Source organism: Micropterus dolomieu, linkage group LG13 (genome assembly GCF_021292245.1).
Source record: "Micropterus dolomieu isolate WLL.071019.BEF.003 ecotype Adirondacks linkage group LG13, ASM2129224v1, whole genome shotgun sequence".
In the NCBI taxonomy this organism is placed as follows: Eukaryota; Metazoa; Chordata; class Actinopteri; order Centrarchiformes; family Centrarchidae; genus Micropterus; species Micropterus dolomieu.
The window spans coordinates 12316655-12341292 of NC_060162.1; the positions used below are offsets into that span (position 1 = coordinate 12316655).

The 24638-nt window shown below is 37.4% G+C and overlaps 1 protein-coding gene across 1 annotated transcript in view; it reads left to right on the plus strand.

The window, feature by feature from the left end:
- The window catches only part of brinp1 (bone morphogenetic protein/retinoic acid inducible neural-specific 1), a 145528-nt gene that overhangs the window by 73561 nt on the left and 47329 nt on the right, over positions 1–24638 (plus strand). The window contains exons 3-4 of the mRNA XM_046066796.1: positions 123–313; positions 10442–10611. Of these exons, the coding sequence (XP_045922752.1) occupies positions 123–313; positions 10442–10611 (361 nt within the window). The remainder of the gene's footprint in view (positions 1–122; positions 314–10441; positions 10612–24638) is intronic.

A 24638-nucleotide genomic window follows, 5' to 3' on the forward strand; every position in this document is an offset into this window, starting at 1 on the left:
AGTCAAGCTAATGAATGTGTTACCACACTGTAATTAATGCCATTTTACTGTTATTGTTGACAATGTGGTTGTATATACTAAGTTATTTTGGTGTGAGTAGTTTTTTTTTCTCTGATTGTCAGGGAATTTGCACGTTGGAAGGTGAGGAACACAGCAATTGAAAGAAGGGACCTGATCCGGAACCCGGTGCCACTCATGCCTGAGTTCCAGCGCAGTGTACGCTTGCTGGGCCGCAGACCCACTACTCAGCAGTTTATTGACACCATCATTAAGAAATATGGAACCCACATTCTCATATCAGCCACCCTGGGAGGTAAGAGAGGTTCACTGGTTTCATTTGCTCATTTCCATGCCTGATTAACAGTTTTCACACACTCTTTTACATGCTTTTTACACATGGTTTGTGGTTTGCTGACATGCTTCATGTGAATGAAATTACTTTATGGAAATGTTGGGCAGGCTCCCTTCAGAGACTGAATTTCTTAGCATGCAAATAAGAATTGAGTCATTTTATGCAATCAAGTTTAAATGTTACAAAAGGTCTTTAAATTACCATTAGGGCTGTGACGTGTATAAAGTGTGTGGAAAGTCATAATAGGTACTAAACTGCTCCTCCTGGATATGAATGTTTAATGTGAATTTGATGCATTAACATTAATCAATATCTATAATTTAAAATCAGTTACATTTATCATTATGTCAAGATAATACACGCAACAAAATATAAAACATGACAGAACCCTTTCAGCAAGTTAATAAATAAATAGTTCTCTATTCATTTGTACAAATATATTTCACTATTCAAAGATCCTGTATGATTATACTGTGAAACTGCAACACCCTGGTGTCCAGGATTATTCATCTGCCTGTTTGCAACAATGTCAGGACAGCTCAGTGAAGCAGTTTGGGGTCAAGTTGTTCTCCAGGGTGTTGAAACACTCTCCCACAGCAAAACTGCAGCTACGTCAGAGGGCAGGACAAAGCAGACTACAGAATTTTTCAGAAAACAAATGACTTTCTTCCAAAGCTATGTTAGGGCAATTTAAAGTGACCACAGTGAAGGACCTGTACACTTACTGAACCATTTCCTAAGACATTCATATAGCCAAATGAACAAAGAACAACCAGTTCTTTGATGACAAAGTCAGTCAGTTTTTCATTTGTAAACCAGATTCTTATTGGATAGTTAATAGGATGAGGCGGTTGTAAGAGAAATGAATCGAACAGCATGTAAGTCAGTAAAGGCTGTATTCAGGTTTGTGAATTTGTCAGTTGTCAGTCCAGGGTTGGTGACCTGATCAATTCTACACTGACCAAAGAGAAGTACAGCTTTGTTCTGAACAGGTATTTCATCTCATCTGGCTTAAGTGGATTTTACAGCAGAATAGTGACCCAAAACTTGCATCAAAGTTATGGCAGTATCTAATATCCACAGTCACCAAACTTCCCCAGCAAACATATGCGGGAACATTTGATAATTGAAAAGGCAAAACATATTGTAACATCATAAAAATAACATGATTCCTCACAGTCTTCAGTATTGTGCAAGCAGGGTGTGACTGCCAGCTGGAATCTGTCAAACTACCATATATACAACTCTTCCAATTATAGTTTTCTTGTATGAGAAATTATCACTCTGTATCAAAAACAATGCATACGCCTTATATGTGTGGGAAATACACTGTTGGGATAAAAAGAAATGAGTGAAAACCTGACAACCTGGAGTGAAGTTAAATAAGAGGAAGTTTCACTTTTTGCTGAAGAAGATAGGAAAAATTATGAAAATGCTTCAAATGTGACGAGCCAGATTCAAACACAGGACGCTGAGTTTTCACTGTGGCTTAGCCAACTGATCCACATACAGTATCATACTGGAAGCTTACACATTGCATAATAAGTTTGACTTTGTACACATAGCCAGAAGATATTTCAGCTCCGGACCACCCTTAGGCTGGCAGTCAAAAAAAATCTAAATTGGCATGTTCCCACAGGCAATATGATGGGTTTACAACCGAAAAACACACTAGTTGCCATAATGTGTTTTGTCCTCCAGCCCGAACTTGAAGACATTTTCTCACAGCCTTATTTACTTCCCCAAGCACCATTGCATGCAAAATAAGACAAAAATAAGAAAGAATATGCTTTTTCCATAATGGGTAGATGGATCAAATGTGATAACAAGATGCAGATTCCAGGGGACTTGTTAAAAAAATGAATCTTCTGAATTAGCTCCCTGAATGTAAAGCATCCGAGTTATTCACACGACCCCAAGACCATCATGGTCTTATATATGGTAACTGCAAGCCAAATTTAACCCAAAGATAATGTTCTTCGTAATCACTCAGGTAAATGAGGGGGAAAGATGATCATATGTATTGCTCAGATTTATCTAGAAGCACAAGCACAGCAAACAGATAACTTTTCAGGTAGCTTATTTGAAACAAGAAGCACTTTCAGAAACTAGCATGTACAGAAATGCTATTTAGGAAAGATTTATGAAGCCTTTCTTTCAGGGCTTTATTTTATTTTGGTATTAATCTTAACAACAACAATATTGTTATTATTATTGTTATTATTATTATGATAATAATAATAATAATAAAGCCTGCAACTATAAGAAAATATAATTTTAAAGTCACATTAAATTTCCAGCTACAAAAATGGATTATGGAAAGGAAAATAAATGCCTCTAATGGATGATTTCAGTGTTTTGGATGTGCTTCCCAAAATAAAAGTTAAGCACCCCTGCTGTCCAAGTCTAAATATAAATGGCTTCTCCCTCAAATCTCTTATCTTATCTCAAGCTCTGAGGGATGCAGCTAACTGTGATCACTTTGCCAATTGCATTTCAAAGATATAATTAGTAAGATAATCTGCTCTTTTACTCAAACCCTGTATGCATAAAACATTGCCAAGTAGTTGCTCCAGTTGTGTAAAATTATACTTTTCGTTTCTCACAGTCAAATTCCTGATCGTTTTTCCTCTTGATTATGGTCAATTTAGCAGACATCTATTGAACCTACAGCTTTATAAATCATATGAAGATTCTTTATAAAAAGTTAGAACAGAGCCCGTCCTTATTGTCCAGTCCTTTTGTCTAATAATTACAGAACAAATCCGTTTTTGTGTGTCAGCACTGATACAAACCAAACCCTCAGTTTTAATAATTTAGCTTTACTGTGCAGAGGAATATCAGATGTGAATGGTTAGAGTTGCAATATCGTATATGCCCTCTCTGTGTGGTGATTCATGATGAGACACTAATTTTGGAAATTGGAAATATAATATTTGGCTGAAACATTATATGATGGCAAAATGTAATTAAGTGTGTCTAAGCTAGGAAGAATGCAACCGTGTCAGGTGCACCAGGTGGCTAAAATTGGACAATAGTTGAAAAAAATTGCCACAGAAATAATCACAGTATTACTTTCAACCACAGCATCCTTCTGAATCTCATGTTATTGCATCACCTTACCTTTTTCCTCATTCTCTTTATATGTATCGCCTTTCACTCATTTTTAACCTCTTTCCTACCTCTGAGTTATCACCATATTATATTTAACCTTGATGCCATTTAGTTTTAAGCTATGGGTCAGTGCACTCTTTATCTCAATCTTGGGATTGCCCATTAAAGAACCCAGTTATATGAACCAATAAATGTGCACACCAGACTAGTGATAAAGTAAGAAGAAAGAGGCTTATTCTCTCCTTAGTCACCTACACTTTGTGGTCTCAACAGTCATTATACACATGAGAGGGAAGAAGTGAATTCTCCTTCTCACAGGCAACTTAAAGTTGAGTGGTCAAGTCTAAAGAGCCCCATTAGAGGTCCCCTCCTTTGTACTGAATAGAAATGGCTACAATGCATAACCATGGGAACCATTGTTATGTCTTCTAGCATGTCTTTGCCTTTTTTTTCATAATAAGTCTAATGGCTGTGCAAGGCAGCAAATATACATTATTGTGTACATAAGTGGCACATCACTATGCCTGAAATACTACTGAATGAGCAGATACGCTCTGAAGACATATTTGGGAAGCATCAATGTAAAAGACATATTTTTATCTTACCTGATAGCTTATTTTATTGTATTTGGTATTTTATTTTGTACTGCAATATCTCCCTTGAATAGTTTGGTGTTGATAACTGATTAATACTGAAGTGACAAATAAACCGTGTTGCATGCATATTTAATTCAGACAAGGCCTCATTCTTAAAGACATAACATTTTAATATTAATGCCGTTCCAAAATGACCCATACGACTCTTTCAAGAAAAGTCAAATGGAGCAATGTTGTGGGTCCCTGATTAGTTTGCGTCATGCACATCTACATACATGTTAAAGATCACAATCTAAGTCTCGGTGCCTGTTTCACAATATTTCGCTGACTGACATTTGGTGGTAGTAATGCTCAAAGAAGCATATTGATGCGCCTGCCAAAAGCAGTGAAGAACAAGACTGCAAGGTAGCAAATGTTGATTTAAACAGCGCACATTTAAAATATTAAAGTGTTGCAAATGTATTATGAGGAAGGAAACGCACTCAACACATTTGTTAGGTCCCAAGGATGCGCATAAGGTGTTGATGAGTTTCATTCAAACTGATGATGTAACCCCATCCCTTATCCCATTTTTAAAACTAAAGCCCTTAGTTTAGTACAGTATCACTTCTGGATTGTACCCATAAAGTGTGACCTTTTCTTTTCAGTTTATTTATTTATGTCTTTGTCCCTTGGCTTCTTTTCATGGTTAAAACAATGGTGCCTGTGGTGCCTGGAAGCACTGGGCACCAACACCCAGTGCTCAGAGAACAAACAACTGTTTGTGGTAATACCCTTTGTTTTTGTCTGGATTTATGTAGACACTCTTTACTGGATACTACAAAGGTTTATGTATTTCATTTTTATTTACACGTGCACCCAGGGTGCAGTGAGGCAATGACTAACTAATTGTGCTACGGTTGTTAAACTTTAAAAGATGAATCCGATTTTATAGGTTTAAAGGATGTTTAAGGAGCTGAGCATGATCATATATTATCATAGATCCTTTTTTAATATATATATAAATAACATAACAATTATAGTAATAATAACACCACTTTTATCCTTTGTTGTCTTTGGAAATTGGACCATGTTAATTCAAAAGTCTAACTCTTGGAGTAAGTGAATGTACTGTATGTAGTACTGTGGTTATGTCAGGGTAGGCCCCATTCTAACAAGCATTTATGAAGAATTGTCAGTTTCTTAACGCCTCTGACTGACAGCGTCTGTTGAAGATGTCTGACCAAATAATTATGAATTACTTGCTGCTTTTCTGCTGTCTGAACATTTTAAGGACCCTCACACCACCTGAAGCTGTGTTTCTGGCATATGTGGATGCTTTAAAGTAGGCATCTCAGGATGCGCAATTTGAAGTGCAACGCATGACCCAACTGCATCCCGGGCCCACATTGCACGTGGGAGATGTGAAGCTTTAACAGAACAAATACATCTCAGACTTCCCAACAAAAGACACTGCCACTGTGAGTCGATGCTCCAGAATTTAACTGAAGCTGAAAAACAAATCAAAACAGTTTGACATAGATGCTTAACATATCTGGTTTTCCAACAGTAACTGAGAACAATACTGTAGGTGCAGTATGTTTATTGACAATAGACTCCAAACATTTATATGTGTCTAGGGCTTTGGAATGGCGAAGGAGTAAGGACTGCATAACCAAGGCTGTATATAAATACTGAAGGAAGGTGTGAAGGACAGATTTGCATTTTGCTAAAGCTGTGAGGGACATATTTCAGCACATCTGTCATTCCCACTCCCTCATATGTTTGAAATCTGTTTTCCACTTTGAGTGAAAGGACTGCTGTTTCACCGTGAATTTTGATGGTATTTGTTCAGAGAGGTCTAGAGCGTTTGAGTTGAGAGAGAGCGAAGGGATTAAAATATTCATAAAAGTGTATGAGCTACCAAATAAAGATTTCACATGTAGGAGGGACTGTATCTTAGCTCTGGGGACTCATTTGCCCTCCTACTCTCTGGTGAACATGCAACCTACATGACTGGATCAGAGACCTTTTCAGTGCAACAGTCTTATGCATTCAGCACTGAAGAGGAAGAACTTGTTGATTGAAATGACTTGTGGTCACTGAACCTGAGGCTAGAGTTCATATGCAGAGCTTTGGCTGTGCCCTGGGTTGTAGTAGAAGACTACCCAGTGAAAGCTGTTGAGGCTACCTTTTGCCACATCATACTTGAAACTGTTGCTGTTGTTCTGCTGTCAACATAAAAGGTACAGGGCATAATTGGGCATTGAGAGCGTGGCTATCTCAAAGCAACAGCCCCACTTTCAGAATATCTCTTGCGTAAAGCTGGGACAATCCAGTTATAGTTGAATAGAAAAGGGGTTCAATTCCTTCCTCTACTTATTTGAATGCATTGTGTGTATGCAGTTATTATGAAGTTTATTTTTGAAAGTGTATCCACCCGTTTTCAAGGAGAAATTATTACCGTAATTAGTCTTTCATTTATGATGTTTTCTCAATTAACTTAAGAAAAACAAAGTGTCCATATGTCACCCTGTGGTCCGTTGTGAAATACACAGATTGTGTTGAGCTTGGGACAGATCTTTTTATTACTCTAGGATCTACATGCATTCATTGTAAATGCAGAACAAAAGCTTATTATTATGTTATGGTCTGTTCCCCAAATTATCCAAGACTTTGAATGCATCTTTCTCGTGTCTTTTGAAAGAGAACAATAAAACAGCATCCATAAGCTTCTTTCCTCTGCACAGGATAAAGCAGTATAGTTTAATGTTCTCCATAAAGTGACCCACATATGTACCATTAACACTAAATGGAGCACTCCCAACCATTCCATTACTTTAAAACCCTATTTGCACTTCTAACCCTCATCGATATCCACATGCACACACATAAAAAAAAGGGGGGGAGGGTACATATGATTTTGAGGTGAAACACCACGTTGTTTTTAAATACCTCTCAGCTGTAAACCCATAAGCTCCTCATGAGCTGATTAATTCTGGTGGTGTGCCAGTAAGGAGTCTGTAATAATCTAACACGATGTATTACTTACAGAAAGGTGCACACAGATTTTTTTAAAGCCACAGAGGTGATGATTTTGCTTGACCAGCAGCAATAACCATAAAATATGTATGTACAGAGGACCTCATTTATGCCACAATAAGTTGCAATAGAGAAAAAAAGGGCAGATCAGGGGCTTAATGTGAGCCCATTATTCTTGTGCAGTAGTGTAAGTCAAGTGCGTGTAAGTAACTTTGCTAACCCCCGAGGGAGCGAGAGCATGGCAGCATCAGAGAATGGGGGCCTCGTCCCCTCAGTGCTTGTACTCTAACCAGGCATGAGACATTGGCCCTGACTGCCACCCACCCCTAGTCACGGTCACCACAAGTTAAGTGACCAACTCCAGTGCATCGCTGGGGGCCAAATAACCATTCACATCACTGGCAACCTGAACATATGTGACGTGCTCTTGAACAAGTTCCAGCATATGGTTGGCCATTTGAACAGTAATCTTCGAAGGCAAGGTTATGTGAGCTCATGGAAAGTGAATTGGTGTTTGCGTGTTATGCATCTGTTTCTGCTTGTAGGAATAAGAGATGGAAAAACATGATGTGGATACAGTGAGCAGCTCAACCCATTATAGTGTGTCAACAAACAAACATATGGCATGCAAATAAGAGAGATTGTCTGGTGCTCGGTAAATATTGGCCCTGAGTGTTCACATTCTTCCCCCTGGTGGTGCGCAGACACTTACTGAAAGGTCAGTGGTTCAGCTTAAATGCATCTCCACCTCTTTACCAGCAGATGAGTAAGGATTTAGGGCTAACCCAAGTCTACGTTTGAACTATCTCAGGAACGACACCATCACTACCACCAACAACAACAATGGCTCATCAGGAGTGTTTGCCTTAATTCTTGCAGACAGTTATGCCAGCAACTGTTGTGTGCAGAGTTTTGGTGATTTAGGAGACAACAACTTGGCTATGTAAGGTATTTTTCTGTGGTTCAAAAGCATCATTGATGAAAAATAAGTGAAAAAAACAGACACTATCTGTGTTAGGTTTGAAAAGAGAGGTCTTTAGAAGAGAAAGAAATTGTTTAACACCTCTCCAGGCAGTGTGTCACCAGAAAGGGTCAGTAATTTGATTTAACCATGCACATAAGTAATTTTAGTCATCCAGATGAAAGATTCAGTGGAACAGTGGTAATCCAGGAACATGCCACACAGAGCCACAGTACAGATAAACAGGTACAATTCTCTTCCAGTGGCTCCACTTGGCTATAACACCAGCTGCCGCAGCTCCTGGACTCATCCCTGTTTTTCTAATTTTCTTGGCACTAATTAAATCTCTGCAATCTGTAATGCTATTTTCTATTTGTGTGTTTATATTCAATTCATCTTTTCCTTGTCTGGGGTAGCTGAAAGCAAAATGATATCGGATGTGATATATTTGTTCTCCACAGGATAACATTTTCGTGGTATTGAGGTAAAAATTCTATATCACTGGACCTCTCATGGAAATAATGCCACCCCAATAGGGATAAATCCGGGGACATTTCTGGGGATCGTGCCAGCTGGGGATAAAGCAGCAAATATGGAGACTGTTCCTGGAAAACTGGGGCATCTGGTTTCTTAAGCTAAAACTGCTTGCCTTGGTATTCAGACCTCTGACTTATCTCTCCTGTTAAGAGCTCCATTGGCAGCCGAGATAAGCCTGGATTGGACAATTCTCACATATGAAGATATCTACAGTACACATAATTTTAGACCAATTTCAAAACTGCCTTTTATTGCAAAGATTCTAGAAAGAATTGTGTCCAAACAACTGCTCACTGTACTGGAAAATAACAAAATATTTGAAAAGATTCAATCTGGTTTCAGGAAGTACCACAGCACTGAGACTGCTCTGCTTAAAGTCACCAATGACCTTTTAATGTCTGCTGATGAAGGCATGTGCTCAGTCCTGGTACTCCTGGACCTTAGCGCTGCTTTTGACACCATTGATCACAACATCATGTTAGACAGACTGAGGCACTGTGTGGGGATCTCTGGTACTGCCCTAGAATGGTTTTCATCCTAAGTGTCAAATAGGAAGTTTTGCGTGTCTGTAAACAACTATGTCTCTTCGTTCTGTCCAGTTAAATATGGTGTGCCTCAGGGGTCGGTCTTAGGACCCATTTTGTTTTCCTTGTATCTGCTTCCCCTTGGACATATTATCCATAAACATGGCATTTCTTTTCATATTTATGCTGATGACACACAAATATACTTGCCCGTCCCGATCCACAGATCCTGGAATGCTGAGTTCACTTAACAACTGCCTTTGTGAAGTTAAAAAATGGATGTCAAATAATTTCCTCCAACTGAACTCAGACAAAACAGAAATCCTGGTCATTGGGTCCCAGCAGATGGCAAATCAAATACTGCCATCTGCTGGTTCCCTAGTAAATCACACTAAGCCTGTGGCAAAGAACCTTGGTGTTTGGTTTGATAGTAATTTAAATTTCGAGCAGCACACCACAAAGCTTGTTCAATCATGTTTTTATCAACTTACAAATTGGATCTATGTTAACTTTTAAGGACACCGAGTCAAAATCAATGGTCAAAAATCTATTGATCGACTCCAGACTGTCCAGAATTCAGCTGCCAGGCTTTTAACCAGAACAAAGAAATATGACCACATTACTCCTATTTTAGCTTCATTACACTGGCTCCCAGTATGTTTTAGAATTGACTTTAAAATTCTATTGATTACTTTTAAAGCTCTTCATGGCCTCTCGCCTTGTTATATTTCTGACCTTTTAGTCCCATACGCACCAGCACGTACCTTGAGATCCTCGGGCAGAGGTCTGCTATCTGTTCCAGAGTCTCGACTGAAAACTAAAGGGGACAGTGCGTTTGCTGTCAGGGCCCCGAGGCTCTGGAACAGCCTGCCCGAAGAAATCAGGTCAGCTGAGTCAGTGAACTCTTTTAAGTCCCTTCTTAAAACATAATTTTATAGGACAGCCTTTCCCGATCTTATTTGACTTTATTTTATCCCTTTTATTTTATTGTATTTTACTAATTTTATATTTATCTTAAACGTGTATTTTAGTCTTTTCAATGTTTTCATGCTTTCATCTTGTATTGTTTTTGTATTATTGTCTCTTGGGTATTATTGTCTTTACACTTGTTAAAGCACTTTGTAACTTGTCTTTGAAAAGTGCTCTACAAATAAAGATTATTATTATTATTATTATTTATTCAGTGCACCTTAAATTAAAATAATTTCTTAACTTGAGACCTAAATACTTGACTACCTATTTTACTTTAACGCTTTAAGTACATCAAGTACTTTTCCCCCAAAATATCTAAGCCAATATTTCTAATAATATTTCCTTTTCTTTATGCTACCTGTAGGAGAGGAGGCACTGACTATGTACCTGGCCAAAAACAAGCTGGACAGGAAGCTTGCCAATGCTACTCAGAACGTGGAAGCCCTTCATCAGCTGGCCTCGTCCTACTTCATTGACCGCGACGGCACGATGAGGAAGCTGCATGAGATCCAAATTTCCACCAATGCCATCAAGGTTGGTGCATATTGCACATGCACATGCAAAGACATATTTACTGAGTCATGTCAATACTGTTGTGCCATGAAACATGGACTTTACCTGAGAAACAATATTGTCATATGCAGTGTACCTACAGTAATTAGTAGACTGTGTGTATGTATGCATGTCAGATAAACACCTTACTTTCCTTTCCATCACAGACAGCTGGTGTTTAATACCAACAAATGAAACTGAAAAACAGAAATACAAATAAAGGGCATCTCAATGAGTTTGCATTAGCCAGAGTTGTAAGGTAGCATTATATTAATAAGTTAGCTTTAATAATAACATAACATTAATAAATTTCATAAAAGTACTCATAGAAGAATGGGTGTGATGAAAATGAACCAATGCAGACAATGCTACCACAGGCTGAAGTATTCCAGCAGAAGCAGATGGATTGTAAAACATACACAGAAGTGGAAAGTAACGAATTACAATTACTCACGTTACTGTAATTGAGTATTTTTTTTGTGTGTACTTTTACTTTTTAAAGTATTTTTTAAATCTGTAATTTTACTTTAACTTTAGTATGTTTTGTTAAAAGTCTTTTACTTTGCTACATTTTCAATCAAATCCGTTACTTAGTAAAAAAAAAGTGCAAGGAAAAACTTTATCATGCAGTGTAAACTGTGGAAAAATGCTGTATTAAGTTAATGCTAATCCAAACTGAACATTTCCTGCTGCTAGAGTTTCACATTTAAAGCATTCAGCTGGCGAAACACAAGTTGACCTTTATTTTGAAGTAGTCACAGGAATTGCAAGCTGTTTGTAAATGAGATCAGCGCTGACTGCTCTCAGTCATCAAAAATGCATCTGCACAACAAGACAACCATCATTTTCAACAGTTTTCTGACAGCGTCCAGTTTGAAATATTGCAGTGAGTAATGCAACAGTCAGCAGCAGACAAGGTGAGCTGTTAGATAAAGAGCTGCATGCAACAGGCTGCACACCTCCACCTTCTCAGCCAGCCTATCACTCTGCTCACACTGATAAGCTATAAGCTAATAAAAACATTAATTTTGCGAAAGTTGAAAATATTAAGCAGTAATATGACAATTATTTTTGAAAGTCCAGCCCCCATAGTGTCTGCTTGGAAAAATTCATGTCCTTGAACAAATGTAGTTGAGGACCCCTGATGTAGGTAAGTTAAATAATAGCCTACTTCCATTGGTGGTTAAAAATAAGTTTTCATAGTTTGGTAAGATGCTTTGCTCCAAATAGCCAAAAAGACATTGATGCATGACAATGTTGGTTGGCATTAACAACCTGCTGGTAACTAGTTATTTATTATACTAACGCTTATGATATCCCATTAAAATTACCACCTGTTTGAATGTAAATGGGGATTTGACGGGAGTTTCCCGTTTTCCCAGTCGAGTGTGGCCAGAGTCTAATCTGTTTCCTAATGAAGCGAAAACATTCTTAAACTTTTCATTATAACATAAAATGTCATTGTTTTTCGACATTGATTTGGCAAATTATCTGTCAAACAAACTAAAATTGAAAGCGCCATATGGCTTTGTTCCCTTATCAAATCGCAAATGACGGCAATTTAATTAAATAAGTTATTTTAGGAGGTTAAAAAAGTAACTATGTAACTCTTACTCTGAGTAAATTTTAAATGAGCTACTTTTCACTGTTACTTGAGTAGATTTTTTTTACCGGTAATTTTACTTGTACTTAAGTAAAAGTTCATCAAAGTAATCTTACTTTTACTTAAGTAGAATATTTTTGTACTCTTTCCACCTCTGAACATACATATACATACATGTGACTGAATGGTAGTCTCTGTGATTCTAAACACGTACTTCCTGTATGCATATTCATCACGTTTACCACTAGGGGGTGCTGAAAATAAGATAACTATGAACATTAACAAACTGAAACAGGGCACATAGATTTATTTGAACAAATTACTTAGAATAAGAAAACAGCATTTTGGAGCTGTGCAAGACTATTGCCTGTAACTGCTTGCCATTCATGTGCTCATTTACCCAGGGAGACTAAGGAGAGGGCTAGGGAAAGGAATTGTAAAATATAAATAACATCAAGTAAAACCAAATAGGCCAGGGTTTTGGAATACCCCTCTCCTGTGACTATGTTCCAGTAATTAGCCTAAATGTTGATTCCTGTCTCAGGTGAAGAGAGAGATGGTATCTGCTTTGAATAAGGTTTAGTTTTAAAACTTTTGCACAAACAGTAACCAAACACAAAATGACTCTTTCTCTCGAACACATTGAGCACAGCTTGAAGTTCTACTTCCTTCAGAGAAATTTCCTAAAATCATACAAATGACTAAATTATACAAACTGGATTTCCCCTTATTATCACATTATCAAATGGCATGTAAACACACAAATTAAAGTATTGTTTTCTGATTAGTATATCCAGTCTTATAAATTTAAAGTCAGAATTTGAATGACTTGTATAGTTTTGTCTTATTTTTCTGTATCTCTAGCATAAATTTTATCAAATGCTTGCTAGGAGGATAGCACATAAGCATAGGCAGGTTAGTGAATCAGTAATATACCAAACACAGCGATAAGCATTATGATTCTATCTATGTATATCTGTATAACAAATAAATAATGCTGCCCAGGAGCCCAGGATAACATCCCCTGTCTGCTATGACCTTGCTCATATGCACCTTGTTTGCAAGGCTATACATATATGACAAAACTAAAAAATATGAAGTTTCAGTGCATCTGAGTGTGCAGCACTGCTTCTGGGATGTTTTGTTGTGTGAAGATGTCAACTTGATTAACAAGTCTGCAGTTCAGCAGCAAGGTCTGCTCACTCTGTTATGCTTCCAGTATAGTTGTAGGGACCCTGATAACCCAGAGCTGCTAAGCGTTTATTACTGACTATGAAATGCATCAGTGTATTGCTAGTATTATTCCACCCAAGTATGTTCACTTATAAATACATACACAGTATGTCTAATATATCAGGGTATGTTTAGATCCATATAGTGACTAAATGCATATTACAATAATTGTTATAATACATTATTCAAACAAATAGGTAGGAGGGAAGCACAAATTTTTTAAACCCTAGTACTGGAAAAGCTTTATGTTTATATGAAATAGAGTCAAAAAAACCTCAATCAGCAAAGCTGCAGGTAGAATTGTGTTACCTGCCACAGTCAAATTTTAGGTACACTGAATGAGCTATCTGGTGTTAATTTGAAGCCCAGCTGATCATAATTATTTAGACTTTACTGGTTTTCCACAGGTCTGCGATCACACAACTCTTTGCAGAAAGCTGACTGCAGATGTGAAAATAGGCCTTCACCACAGAGATATTTGAATGTTACACAAATGTATAGACTTTCATTCTGCAGCAGTGCATCATCTCCTGTAAATATCAATGAAAAACCATCCGAACTTTAATACCAAAGTCCGACTTCAGACTGACACATTTTGCAATCAGGGCCCTGGAGCTGAAAAGATAATATCTCAGTTTATCTGGGGAGCTCCAGAAATATCCCTTGTGGGTTTCTATAGACCACAATTTGTGAACCAGTGTCTTATGTGATGAATCCCACAAAATCACTTTTAAAATATGTAATCAAGGGTATAGATTAGGGCTGAACGATTAATTGTTTTAAAATCAAAATTGCGATTTGAAAGAATGCGATTAGCTAATTGTGTACAGCGCGTCTGACCCGTTTTACATGCAGTTACAAATTCACTCCATTGTCACCCTTGTGTGACAGACCTGCTCGCCAATCACGAGCCAATCACGAGCGCGTGCCGCGGTTTTGTCCGGTGTCAACACATGCTGAAGTGTTTTGGCAGCGGAGCGTTTAACCTACACGTTGTTAACATGTTGTTAATATGTCATTTTGTGTGCTTCAACTATGGATAGCAGCTCTCTGTGAGCCCGTTCCCTCCCGCTCTCTGCAGGCTAACGTTACATATACACATGGAGCATTTCAGAAGAAGACCGTTTTACCTGTGTGATTTTGTTGACTTGTTCAGATTTGCGTATTTGTTCAGTTGTCCTTGATTTTTGTGCTTCTACCATGATTAAGTAGGCTACGTAGTAAAATTGTTTCTTTTTTTAATCTGTTTTAACTGTGTTGATGTACAATTGGTATTCTGCAAAAGGTGTTTTATTTTGAAAATCGACCAGATTCTCTATGCCGTTCTGTGTCTGACTTCCTGCCTGGTTCATCTGCTCTGTGCTGCTTGACCCGGCTTACATCCAAAATAGACTGGCAGTGAATATTGAACTTAGCAAAAACTTCAATTAAAAAAATTGCAAATCGAATCGTAATCGCAATATCTGGCAGAAAATCGCAATTAGATTTTTTCCCCAAATCCTTAGATGAAACTAATCACTTCATGTCATTGATGAAAACTGTTTTACATGAACGAATGAAAAATGAACATTTTGACGTGTTGTTAAGACGAAGCTGATCTGGGGACTGGGAGTTTCATAATTGAGATGGTGCAGGACAAGCTTACTGGTATTTTAACACTTTTTAGTATTAGTATTAGTATCAAAAATATAATTTTAATGTGAAAATGGCAATGATGCCAGTAAGTCTCATCTGAGCTAAAGATTAGTGGTTTGTATCATTAATCCTGCATGTAGACTGTTTGAAGTTTTTATTTTTCATTTGATTGAATTCAGCTGTCTGGAGGCAATAGATATAATAATTATTTATGTTTCACTAATTTGAAAAAAGCACATTATCAGAGCAAAGTGCAGTTACAGAACTTTATTCCCTTTGTGGCTTACAATTAGCACCAGGCTGTTACAAATCAAGCTGCTTGGTTATTTTAGATATTTTAGTTTTTGCAGCGCAGATCAGCGTCCTGGAGGCATACTGGACGCACAAGGAATATAGAGATGCATGAAAACCAATTTACAGTTATCTTTCCTCTCTACATCACGAAAAACATCCTTTCCCTGTCTTCATCCTGGGTTATTGGGATGCAACAACTGCAAACCTGATGCCCTTAGCCTCACTGATAAAATGCATTTTGAATTGCAATGAACAAAAACATGCCAAAGAGCAGAATCATTGTTTTACTGCTCTAACTACATTTATTGGTGATGGAACAGGAAACGAGTTACTGTGATAGCGATTTGCACATTTGTTAAAAAATATGAGAAAGTGCGGTATGAGTGGAGCGAACCTGCACATACAGTGAACAAAGCGGGCTTGTACATACATACAAAACAGGGCTTATAAATTACATGTACATAACATTGTGACTTTATCAGTAATTGTATTGTGTGCACACTGAAATATCTTTCATAGAGTTAATTGTTTTTTTATATAAAACACACACACACACACACATACACACACACACACTCACAAAAACACATGCTGCTTCTTGGTATAGTCTTGGAATAGTGTTGAACATTTCAAAAAGTCTGAAAACCCCACAGCTGCTGCCATGCACCTGTGCCTGTGCACCTGCACAAAAACCTCCAATCCAACTCTCCCATACACCCACCAATGCTCCACCTCCCCTTCTTCATTCAAGGTGCACCTTCCTAGCTTTTTGTTGTTGTGAGTGACAAGTGGATTAAGGGACTCTGGCAGATGAGACTCCAGGTAGCATGAAGTCAACCATGACAAAATTAAGCAGACCTGACAGTGGCTGCTGAGTCAGTTTCTCAAGAAAGGGAGGCAGTAGGTGTTGAGAGGAGAGAGTATCCATGCGGCGCAAACACACACACACACACACACACAGTTACTGCAAAGCTGAGTGGACTGCATGTCTGCTGATCAAGACTGATGGACCTGTAGCATATGTCAAGAGGTGAGGCTTTGTCTGAGTGTGGAAAAGGGCTAGAATTAGATTGGTGTTTCAGTGAGTTTGTGAGGTAGTTCATAGGAATGCAGGCATGCAAGATAGCTTGTCTTTCACCTATCAGATTTGGCATCCTCTGAGATAAGTAGTAGTAGTAATGACTTGTTTGAAAATTGTAACGGACGTCTCTTGTTCTTCTAACAGGATGAAATAGCTGCTTAACAGGCTTTCTATACCAAACAAACATGGCTGTGTTCGCATAGGGTAAGTGGTGTATAGTAGGAATGGCTGCACACTTATAGTTTTGTTTGTAGCAAAGTTTTTATTTTATTTTATTTGTTTGGTACCATGTAGTGGTGCGAAAGTTTGTGAACATACTGAGATTTTCACACAAGCCACACAAAGTAGATCAGGAGTACTCAATTAAACAAACGAGACAAAAATATTAAACCTGGCCATTTATTCATTGATTAAAATGATCCAATACTGTATATCTGTGAGCTGCAAAAGTATGTGAAATTTAGTTTTTTCAGGATCTAGTGTTACCCCCTGTGCAGCAATAACTGAAATGAAATGTTTCTGGTACCTATAATAATATTAATAATAATAAATGTGATTTATAACTGAAATGAAATGTTTCTGGTACCTATAATAATATTAATAATAATAAATGTGATTTATTATAGGCCTGTTTGAAAGATGGCATGGTGTTAGCCTGTCGGATGTGGCTGGGGAGGGCGTTCCAGAGCAAGGGTGCAGCAACAGAAAAGGCCTTGTCACGCCAGGTTCAACGCTTTGTCCTGTTGGGTTTTAGTGTTGGTGTCTGCTGACCTGAGGTGACATCTAGAGGTGTGACGGGAGAGGAGGTCGGCGGAGTAGGAAGGGTCCAGGTTGCTTAAGGCTTTGTAGGTGATGAGTAGAAGTTTAAAGCACATCCTGTAATTAACCGGGAGCCTGTGGAGGTCGTAAAGGAGAGGGGTGGTGTTATCTCTGCTACGAGTGGAAGTGAGCATGCAGGCAGCGAGTTTTACACATATTGACGTTTATTGAGGATTTTGTTAACTGTTGATCAGTCCTGCACATTGACTTGGAGGAATCTAGCCCATTCCTCTGTACAGCACATCTTCAACTCTTGGATGTTTAGTGGGTTTCCTCATATGAACTGCTCGCTTCAGGCGCTTCCACAACATTTTGATCGGATTAGGGTCAACACTTTGACTTGGCCATTCCAAAACATTCACTTTTTTCTTCTTTAACCATTCTTTGGTAGAATGACTTGTGTTTAGTGTTGTTGTCTTGCTGCATGATCTACGTTCTTTTGAGATTCCGTTCCGAGATTTAGTTGCTTAGAAATAACCTGGGTTCCTTTGTGACCTCAAGGACTATTACATGTCTTGCTCTTGGAGTGATATTTGTTGGTTGACCACTCCTGGGGAGGATAACAATGGTCTTGAATTTCCTCCATTTGTATCCAGACTGTCTGACTATGGAAAGAGTCCAAACTCTTAGAGATGGTTTTGTAACCTTTTCCAGTCTGATGAGCATCAACAACTCTTTTTCTGATATCCTGCAAGAAAAGTTTCACATACTTTTGCAACTTACAGATATGCAATATAGCACCACTGTACCTTGGAAGGGGTGGGATTAAGATGAATTAAGATTAAGTAAGAGTATTAAGTCATTAAGTGCCATTGTCAACATTTAGTTCAATACCTTTTTTTCAGTTTACATTGTGCATACCTAATGCATATTTACATACATTTGTATGTCTGGTATGACTAACATTTTTCTGCAATTTTGGTGACTGCAGGCACAAGAAAGGATAAATACATTGTTCAGGAATATTTTATCAGCGGACAGAGTTGGCACAGCCTTCAGTAATGGCCAATCACATTAACTCTTCTCATTTAAAAGCAGCAGACAGTTTTCTAATAGGCTGGAGGAAGAGTCCACCTTCTCTCCAAATAAAACTGTCTCCTGGCCTCTACATTATAATAATCATCATTGCATAAAACTTGAGCATCAACTTATGCATCACAATAACTACTTTGATGTGCACAAAATAAGATAAAATCATTTAGCAAAGGCTGGTACTGGTTGTGTAAGAGGATTTCAAGGTACACACAGATATGTACATAATTGTGGAACACCTTACATAAATATCACATCCCCCGAATTATAGGCACTATACTGATGTACATACTGATCACTATGTCTTCACATAGCTTTAGATTAAATGGGAGTTGAAAGAGCTTTAAATAGCAGCAGATTATGTGCAACAAGTTTTGTGGAAATATAAAATGCTTTAAATATAATTTAATGTTTAAATACTCTTTAAAATGTGCATAATTGTCAGATATAACATAACTAAAAATCATCAAAAGCTGAACTTGCATTGTGGTATATCTTGACTATAAATGTAGGCAGCATAAATTGTAGTTCTCCAGTCACGTTGCCAGCAGACAGACAGTGATCAGAATATGCAGAGGAAGCAAAGTCCAGCAGAAGGCATGGATCTATAAACACAGAGAACAAGGGCTTTGCTCCTCCAATATTGATTCAGGATGGCTGTGAGACCTGCTTTGGAGTGCAAACTTACAATCGGAATGAAAAACGCGTGTCAATACAGCAGAAATGTTTGAGACATTTCCTGTCTGCAAGTAAGCAGGTTGGAAGTCAGGTTCACTTTGTTCCACTGTCATTTGTAACTGCACTGTTGTAACTTTGGCCTCTAAGGAATTCGTCTTTTCATTCGTTTATTCATGATTAACTCAGTTTTTTACTTCATTTACGTCATTCACTTTATTTGTAGCATTTTCAATACATGGACTTAACACACACATAAATGGTTTCCCTGATTTTTTTTAAATATGTTGAACATGTTTAAATTTATTATTATTACATTCAGTACTGACACTTAAAATAATGAAGAAGAAGAAGAATCTTAAAATCAAAATATATTAAGGGATTATACCATATTTATGATACTGTGCCAATGTTCTGCTTTTATTTTGCTTGATTCCCCAAGGGTCAAAGAAAGGAGAGCCTTCTTTTATTCAATATTTCTGTATGCCCAGAAATGAATAAGTATATATATGCAGATGGCATAATGCTAAAATACTAATGCTATGAATAAAACTGCTGATTATTGGATTTTTTTTTCCTGAATTCAAAATGTTTCTTAAGTGAAAGTACAGATGTATTATCAGCAAAATGTATTTCAAGTATTAAACGTAAAAAGTACTATTTTTGCAGAATTGCTCCTTTGAAAGTATCATATTATTACACAATACTATACTATTCTGTTTTTGATTAGCATTTTGATGTTGCAGCTTGTCAAAGCGGAGCCAATCATATCATATAAGCATATGTTTTCTTTTTTTGAACTAGTGCCTATAAATGTAAGTAGAGTAAAAATTAAAAGTAAAATTAGTAAAAGTAGTACTATTTCCTTCTGAAATGTAATAATAATAAAGCAACATAAATGGAAAACACTCAACTGAAGTTGAAGTATGTGATAAGTGTACTTAAATACCTCATTAAATGTACTTAGTTAAATCACACCTCTGAGAGGTTGTCATATTTTAAGTAGCATTATTCTTATTCTTATTATTCTTATTATTACTACAAGTATTTTAATTAGATTATTAAAAGCCCCTCAAATTACAGGTCAAACATTTCAAACTGATCCAACAAGATTTATGCTTTCAGTGAGTAGTGGTGTACTTATCTTAGGTCATACAGCCTCATCACAAACTAGTATTACAATACTAAAACAACTTACACAGCTTCATATGAAAACCTAAAAAATACTGGATTAAAAAAACACAAAATCAAAATGGTTATTGACAAAATTTTATTAGGAAATACCAATGACTTTTCATTGCCTCTTACAAATAATGCTTTTTTTCTTGTGCTGTGCAAGATTTTCATGCATTGTCTATAATAAGGTACAACAGAGGGGACTTCAATATCAAGCAAACAAATGCAGTCAGAAAAACCTTGTTGATTAAACCCTTGGGAATAGCCATTAGCCAATAAAGGCTCAAAATATCCCTTTGAGGAGTATGAAAGACTGATTGTTATAGGTCCTGATTGAAAGTAGTTTTACAATACACCAACCACAATTCAATTTGATTTTGAAGTGAAAAGTGGCTGCATATTGTGCAGACAAGGGGCAAGCTGGCAGATGTCCCCTCCCTTCAGCAAAATGTCCCAAATGGTTCACGGCCAACTTTTGTTTGGCTCTACGCCTGATATCACAGAACTGTGTCCTATTGAAACCAAATGTATTATCCTCCTCTGAGGAAATGTAAAATCACGTTTGGTTGCTTATTTAAGATGTGGTAAATTCATATATAGAGTGGAAAATCTAAAACCAAAAATCAAACAGTGTTTAACTATAGACTAGCAATTGAGTCATGTAGATGTAGAAATCTAGTTTATAAATACAAGTGAAGTCTAGCAATAGTTTGTTGTTACCAAACGAAATCCACTGTACAGCTAAATCAACTGCACAGAGTTTACACTATATGAGTCCAACTGAAATCCTATTCATCTATCCATTTTTTACGTTAATTATTGTGATTTTTTAAAATTATTATTAAAAGGAAGAAAAAAGATCTTTGGACAAGTGAGAGCCTTCTTTTATTCAATATTCACTTGCAAGTGACACTTGCAGGTACGTTTACCTGCCGTTTAATATGCTGCAACTGAGCAGGTAATTATCTATCTAGCCAGCAAACTGACATTAGCAGTACACTTTTCCCCTGTGAATGTTTGTTAAGTCATTTGTTCAACAAACTGAGGTGCAGGACAAAACGTGTGTTCATGTTTGTAAGTTAGATAAGAACGAGAACTTAGCAGGAAAGCTAAAATGAGTTGTTCAGTCTGTGGTTCTTCTGTTGAGTAACAAGCTGCTGTCTGGCTCAGTGTCACCGTCTACGCTGCCTATGATAGAATGCTAAAGTTTATGCTTTATGCAGGTTTGTATCGAAATAAGGTCTTCATCGACGTAAAGGGATACCTAACTGTTCTGTCAAATTAATGCAAATCAAGGGGGCGCCATCATGAAACATAAAACTTATTAAGTATACATTTCTCTTTTTGGTTTCTGATTTTTTTCTCAAAGGAGAACACAGCGCAGGTGATTAACAGAGTATAGGTATGGTGTAGCAGACAAAAAAAGTAATTTTAGTTAAGTTAGTTTAGTTTAAATGAAAAGGTATGTAATTGCATATTTGTAGTATATCAATGCTGTGAATAATTTTCGCATTATTTGATTAAATGTGTCATCATCAGACTACTAATGAGATGGCAGAACAGTATATGTGAACATCAGGGCAGCCAGCAGAACATATAACAATCAGTTTTTGATGACATCAGACATCTGTGCAGGTGCTAATGCAAAGCTTTCTTATTATACACTCAGTCATCTTGTCATCAGTGAGAAATACAAACAATTGTTTAATTGTTATTAGTTTCCTACAGATTGCACATGCTGTGTAAGCTGCAATTGTTGGAAAACTGAAAACGCATTGTTACGTGCATTTAAGGTTACATGCAAAATTGCCCCCTAACGAGCACTGATTTATTGTTAACATAATATAAAATATAATGTTAACTAGTAATCAAAGTCAGTAATAACATAACAACAGTGTCAAGCATGACATATGCTATAAACAGCAAGGGAGCCTTCTCTATGTCTGTCTGTCCTTTGTGCAGACTATATCCAATTACTTGTCACTAAATGTGTGGACTGATAGACTACGTGCATAGTGGCTGACTGACTTTATCAAATCTTTCATCCTTGATACCCTGTTCTGTCTCCCTGAGCCTCTGCACTGCATAAGAGGTCTTAGCTACATGTGTACTTTAATCAAAACCAAGACATGTCCCCACTGTATGCTGCTGGCACCTCAGCAGAATATTAGCCTTGTTCTTTACCTGAGACATACCTATCCAGAAATATATCAGCTAAAAGAAATGTGTTTTGTTGACCCACGCATTAAGAAATACACCTAAGCCACAGCTGTGCAATCTAAACCACATATAAGCTAAAGTAAGTAAGTAAAGTAAAGCACAGCTGTACATCACTGATCTATGTATTGCAGCTGTTTTATTAAATGTGGGGGTGTGGGGTGTGTGTCGGGGCGGGGGGGCTCTATATATATATATATAGAGAGAGAGAGAGATTACTATCATGCCTCACTGATAAATAAATGACATATGGTATGGCTGCATCTAATTTCTGCAAGTTAGGACTCCAGTGCGGAGGGAGGGTCATTTAGGAATGAAAATAAGATACCCAATAGACTGTTTTAATGGGAAGAAAATGTAAATTTTAAGAGTGAGTGTGATCATGGAGGAAGAAGTTTGATTAGACATTGACTGTCTGTTTACGTGCTTGCATGCCATCACGAATGTATATGTGCATGTGGCTGAGCTCTGACTATGCTGCGCTATTGTACATTCATTCACGTATGAAGTATGCACTCCTGCTGGGGAATGAGCTTACTGCACAAGGTCACCTATCCCTACAGTTACTCTGGGCTGATTTACACCAGCCTTCAATATGCATATTTGCTGATGTTGCTGCAGTGCTGTGGGTGGTGGTAGTGTAGCATCTACAGCCATACTATCCTATTTGTCAATTCACAGTCCAGTCATGTGAGCCTTGCGTAAGGGAAGGGGAATTTAACGTGTATAAAATATGACCCAGATCTTTGTCGACTGCATTTGCCAAGTTTGGAGCAGTTTACATCTAATTCGCATTTGCCACAAGCAAGTATGAGAGATTTTATGTGCAGTGTTGCTTGAGTTACGTGCTTGAGGGTGCCACGGTTATAATTAGAAATGCCCCAAAGATGATAATTTTTTCTCAGTATCATTTTAAACAAATGAGTTACATTACAGTGGTTTTACAGAGACGTTTAATATTTTCCATAGAATTCTAATTAAAATATTCATACAAGAAATCTTATAGATTTACCTGGGAAATGTGCTATTACGTGTGTTCCTCAAATGTAGTTGCAGCATCCCTCTAATGTGACTTACAGTAACACTGTAGCCACATGTGATATGATATGACATGAACCAGGCAGAAAAAAATGTCCTCAGAGATGTTCCCATACCAGGCTTGGAGAATTACTGAGAAGCACGTCTCTTCATTTCTATGTATCCAGAAATAGCAAGTCATTAAGAGAATGGCAGGTGATGGGCATATTAGGAAGGCTCAGCAGAGGCGATGCGTAATGAAGTTCAACCTTACAGTATTCCTCCCTGTCCCACTCACCTATCTTATTGCCTTCATCCTTTGTTTTCCTTATCTCACATAGCTTCAAATCAACGTTTTACTCTCCTCTGTCTTTCAAGTTGAAATGCAACTTGGGGACACAGCATAATGTGAGGTTTGGTTTCTGAGAAATATACTCTCAGCATGGTTTGTAAAACAGAAGTGAGAACACACTGCTCCCACGACAAGTTGCAGGAATTATAGAAATAATGAGAGCTCCATATGCTGTGATAATTTTAATGAACTTGGTGAAATGTGGTTTTATTGCACAGCTGAAACAGTCAAATCACACATCCAAGGGCGATATCTAATGCATACAATTTCATCTTCTCTATTCTGAAAGTGCTGCAATGCTAATGTAAAGCTAATACTGTTCAAACCTATAGAGATGGAGAGCCTTTTGATTTATTCCATACATTATAGCACAAAGTTATTTAATGCACTGAACTCACATAACTCTCCATTATAGTGATAACCTGTAAATGGTGAAACATTTACTGATTTGGGCAGCGTTACGAAGAAATTGATAGCAACCTTATATTTGATTGAAAATGACCTAATTCTCAGTGCTCTAATTAGGCATGAGGAAGGCCTATGACATTTATCATACAATTGATGTTCTGAGATGTCTACAATTATCCCTCCTAATTCACAGTGCTCCATGATAATGCATATTTTGCAGTGTCTCTCTGTAAGAATATTTGCATTGCTTACTATAATAATAGCATGCATTTTCTCTGTCATGAGCTGATCTTTGCCTCCCATGTTGACCCATCGTGAAACTTTAAATTGTCTAACCCCAGGTTGGTTTAATTAGTGCTTTACTACTACTACTACTACTACTTCTACTAGTACTGCTGCTACTGTTTTACTGGAAAGATCAACCATACAAGTGAAAAGGCCTATGTGCTAACAACACATGGACAGTT